The 2,767-nt window shown below is 52.0% G+C and overlaps 1 protein-coding gene across 1 annotated transcript; it reads right to left on the bottom strand.

Annotated features, from left to right (window-relative positions):
- Nucleotides 1–758: 758 nt before the first annotated feature.
- On the bottom strand, nt 759–2,252 carry LOC128117318 (testis-specific serine/threonine-protein kinase 1). Its single transcript, XM_052749239.1, has one exon. It carries the CDS (start codon nt 1,857–1,859, stop codon nt 759–761), a length of 1,101 nt encoding a protein of 366 aa, XP_052605199.1. The 5' UTR covers nt 1,860–2,252.
- Between the last annotated feature and the right edge of the window lie 515 nt (nt 2,253–2,767).

Raw genomic sequence — 2,767 nt, 5'->3', positions numbered from 1 at the left:
GGCTGAGAAATGGTGATGTGGAGCAACTAAAGGCATAGTTGAGAACTGGGTGCCAGCTGGACATGGAGGGACATATCCCTTGATGGGCAGAACTGAAAAACCAGCTGCAAAGCAATTTGGGGAGCCCAAAAGGTACTATGGGGGTCAACCTGCCTTCTGTAGTCTTCCCTCAGCCCCCTACAGGCAGGTTTGTGCAGCCAGAAGCCCTGGGGTAATGATGAAACACCTGCCTAGCCCCTGAGCTCCTGATGCAGTCGGTGCAAGCCCTCCGGTGCAAGCCCTCCGGTGCAAGAGAGGGCTCTGGTTTCCAGCCCTTCCTCTGCAGGCAGCCCTGTCCCTCTCTGCACTTCTCGGCTCCCCTCCAGAAGTTGTGTCTTCCTCACTTAGCTATCTTCCCTGGCCTCCGCCCCTCTTAAATCCTCCCAACCAGCCTCTGTCTGCTACTGCTAACTCAACCATGGCCTGAGGATACAGTCTGGGCTGGGGGCGTGGGAGTGAATTTCCTTATGAGGATTTGCAGTCTAATAGGAAGCCAAGGGGAGCCCAGGACCAGGGTCTGCACCATTATAGTGATTTATTGCTTCTCTAGCCATGTTGAGTTACCAAGTTCAAAGGGGGGAGAAGAAAGTGACGAAAATAGCAGCTCATCCGGGACTGTCTTCCTTCTCTCTCTCGTCCCTTGACTTCTAGACTCAGGCTTCAAGCCATGATGAGCTCTGCCTCATTCCCTGCTGGCCCCCTGGGCTGCAAGAGGCTCACTAGGTATGTGTCTCTGGAGGCTGTTGGGGGTGCCCTTCCTCTGTCTCCCTGTTCAGTTCACTGTTAAGGCCCAGGGTCTCTGACTGCTTGGCCACTTGCACAACATCTTCCTGGAGTTTTGTCTCAGGTTGGGCCTCGGGCCGTGCCTCTTCCCTAGGCTCCAACTTGGTGGCAGACTTCTTATCGGCACCAGTGGGTTCAGGGGTCCATGGGGGCTCAGTGGCCCGGGAGCTTTCTCCCTCTTTGTTGATGGCTGCAGAGGACAGACCTCGTGCCTTGGGCTGCACCCAGCAGTGGCTGAGGATCTCATCAATGTGCAGCCGCCGGTTGACATCTGGCTGTAACATCCGGTAGATGAGGTCCTTGCACTCACCAGTCAGGTGTTTGGAGCGTGGAAAGTTGACACGGTGCTCTTTCTGGATGCGTAGCATCTTTTTGATGTCGGAGTCGTCATAGGGCATGGAGCCACAGACCATGATGTAGAGGATCACACCCAGGCTCCAGATGTCATACACCTTGGGCTGGTAGGGGATGCCCTGCAGAACCTCGGGGGCCGCATAAGCCGCTGACCCACAGAAGGTCTTGCTTAATGTCAGTCGACCACTATCATCCCGCAAACAATGCTTGGAGAAGCCGAAGTCAGACAGCTTGATGTTGAAGTCCTTGTCAAGCAGAAGGTTCTCGCACTTGAGGTCTCGGTGGACAACATCCAGATCATGGCAGTACTTGATGGCCGAGGCAAGCTGATGGAACTTCTTACGAGCATCATCCTCTTGCAGGGCTCCTCTGGTTTTGATGAATTCAAGGAGGTCACCCTGGACCCCAAGCTCCATGACAATGTAGACCTTGCCATCAGAGGTCTCAAAGATCTCATAAGTCTTGACAATAGAGCGGTGGTTTAGCATGGCCAGGATCTCAATCTCCCGAGGAAGGAATTTCTCCAGGAAGTCCGTGGGGGCTTTCTTGCGATCGATGATCTTGACCGCCACGTTGAACTTTAGGCGCTCAGAGTAAGCGGATTTGACTTTGGCATATGAGCCCTCTCCCAAGTTTATCCCCATGATGTAGCCTCGTCGCTTGAGGACGGCAGCGTCATCCATGGTGCCGGGAGTGCCCAGTGCCTCTGAGGCTGCCCTCTATATCCCTGCCAGACATGGGCCAGCAGCGTCCTCATTTACACTGTGGACAGAGAGTCCTCTGAGCTGGCCAGGCCTGCTGTCCCTGCCTCCTAAGAGGCCAAGACTCTAGCATGGAACATTCAGCACTGTCTCCGGGGGTGACTTAGTGGGTGAAGTCACAAAGGAGTAGTGCCCTGGGGGAAATGAGGCTATTACCTGAGCCACTTGGACTTGGAACCTAGAAGGTCTGCTGTAGTGGGTAACCATTCCAGCTTTGATCTGGAAGTTCCAACCCCCATTGAGACTTCGGCAACTGTCACACCTATAAGGCAGGGCCAAGGGAGGTGCCTGGAGACCCGAGATCTGGATCGGGGGGCGCTCACTCGGTTCTGGGACCCTGGATAGTGGAGGTGGACCAAGCAGAGCTTCAGAGAACACCGCTGGACTGTGATACACCTTCCCCAGACCCCGCGATCTACCTATCCCTTAATTTGTAAGTTACGCCATTAAATAAATCTCCTTTTAACTAAAAAAAAAAAAAATTAGGTAGATCCATTTATTTTGGGTGTATTTTACAAGTATAAGTTTGGAAGGGCTATTTGACAAACTTCAGCATTAACCGCCAACTCTACAGACATTTTTAACAAGATAAGGCATTTACGTTGGCCCTTTGCATACAGTGTCCTATTGCATACCAAATGGTGGAGAAGCAGTGACAGATTTGAGGACATGGTACTAAAGGAGTTAAGATTATTTTTACTGCTATTTAGCTGATAAATACCACACAAACATACACGAATGGGTATCACCACCACCAGGAATTTATAGAATTGAAACCCACAGGTCTACCTACTTCAAAAGCTGGAACAACTAGTTAAGAGTATCCAATT

This window comes from Peromyscus californicus, unplaced genomic scaffold (assembly GCF_007827085.1).
Source record: "Peromyscus californicus insignis strain IS unplaced genomic scaffold, ASM782708v3 Scaffold_21__1_contigs__length_65335640, whole genome shotgun sequence".
In the NCBI taxonomy this organism is placed as follows: Eukaryota; Metazoa; Chordata; class Mammalia; order Rodentia; family Cricetidae; genus Peromyscus; species Peromyscus californicus.
This window is presented reverse-complemented; position numbering and strand designations above follow the sequence as displayed.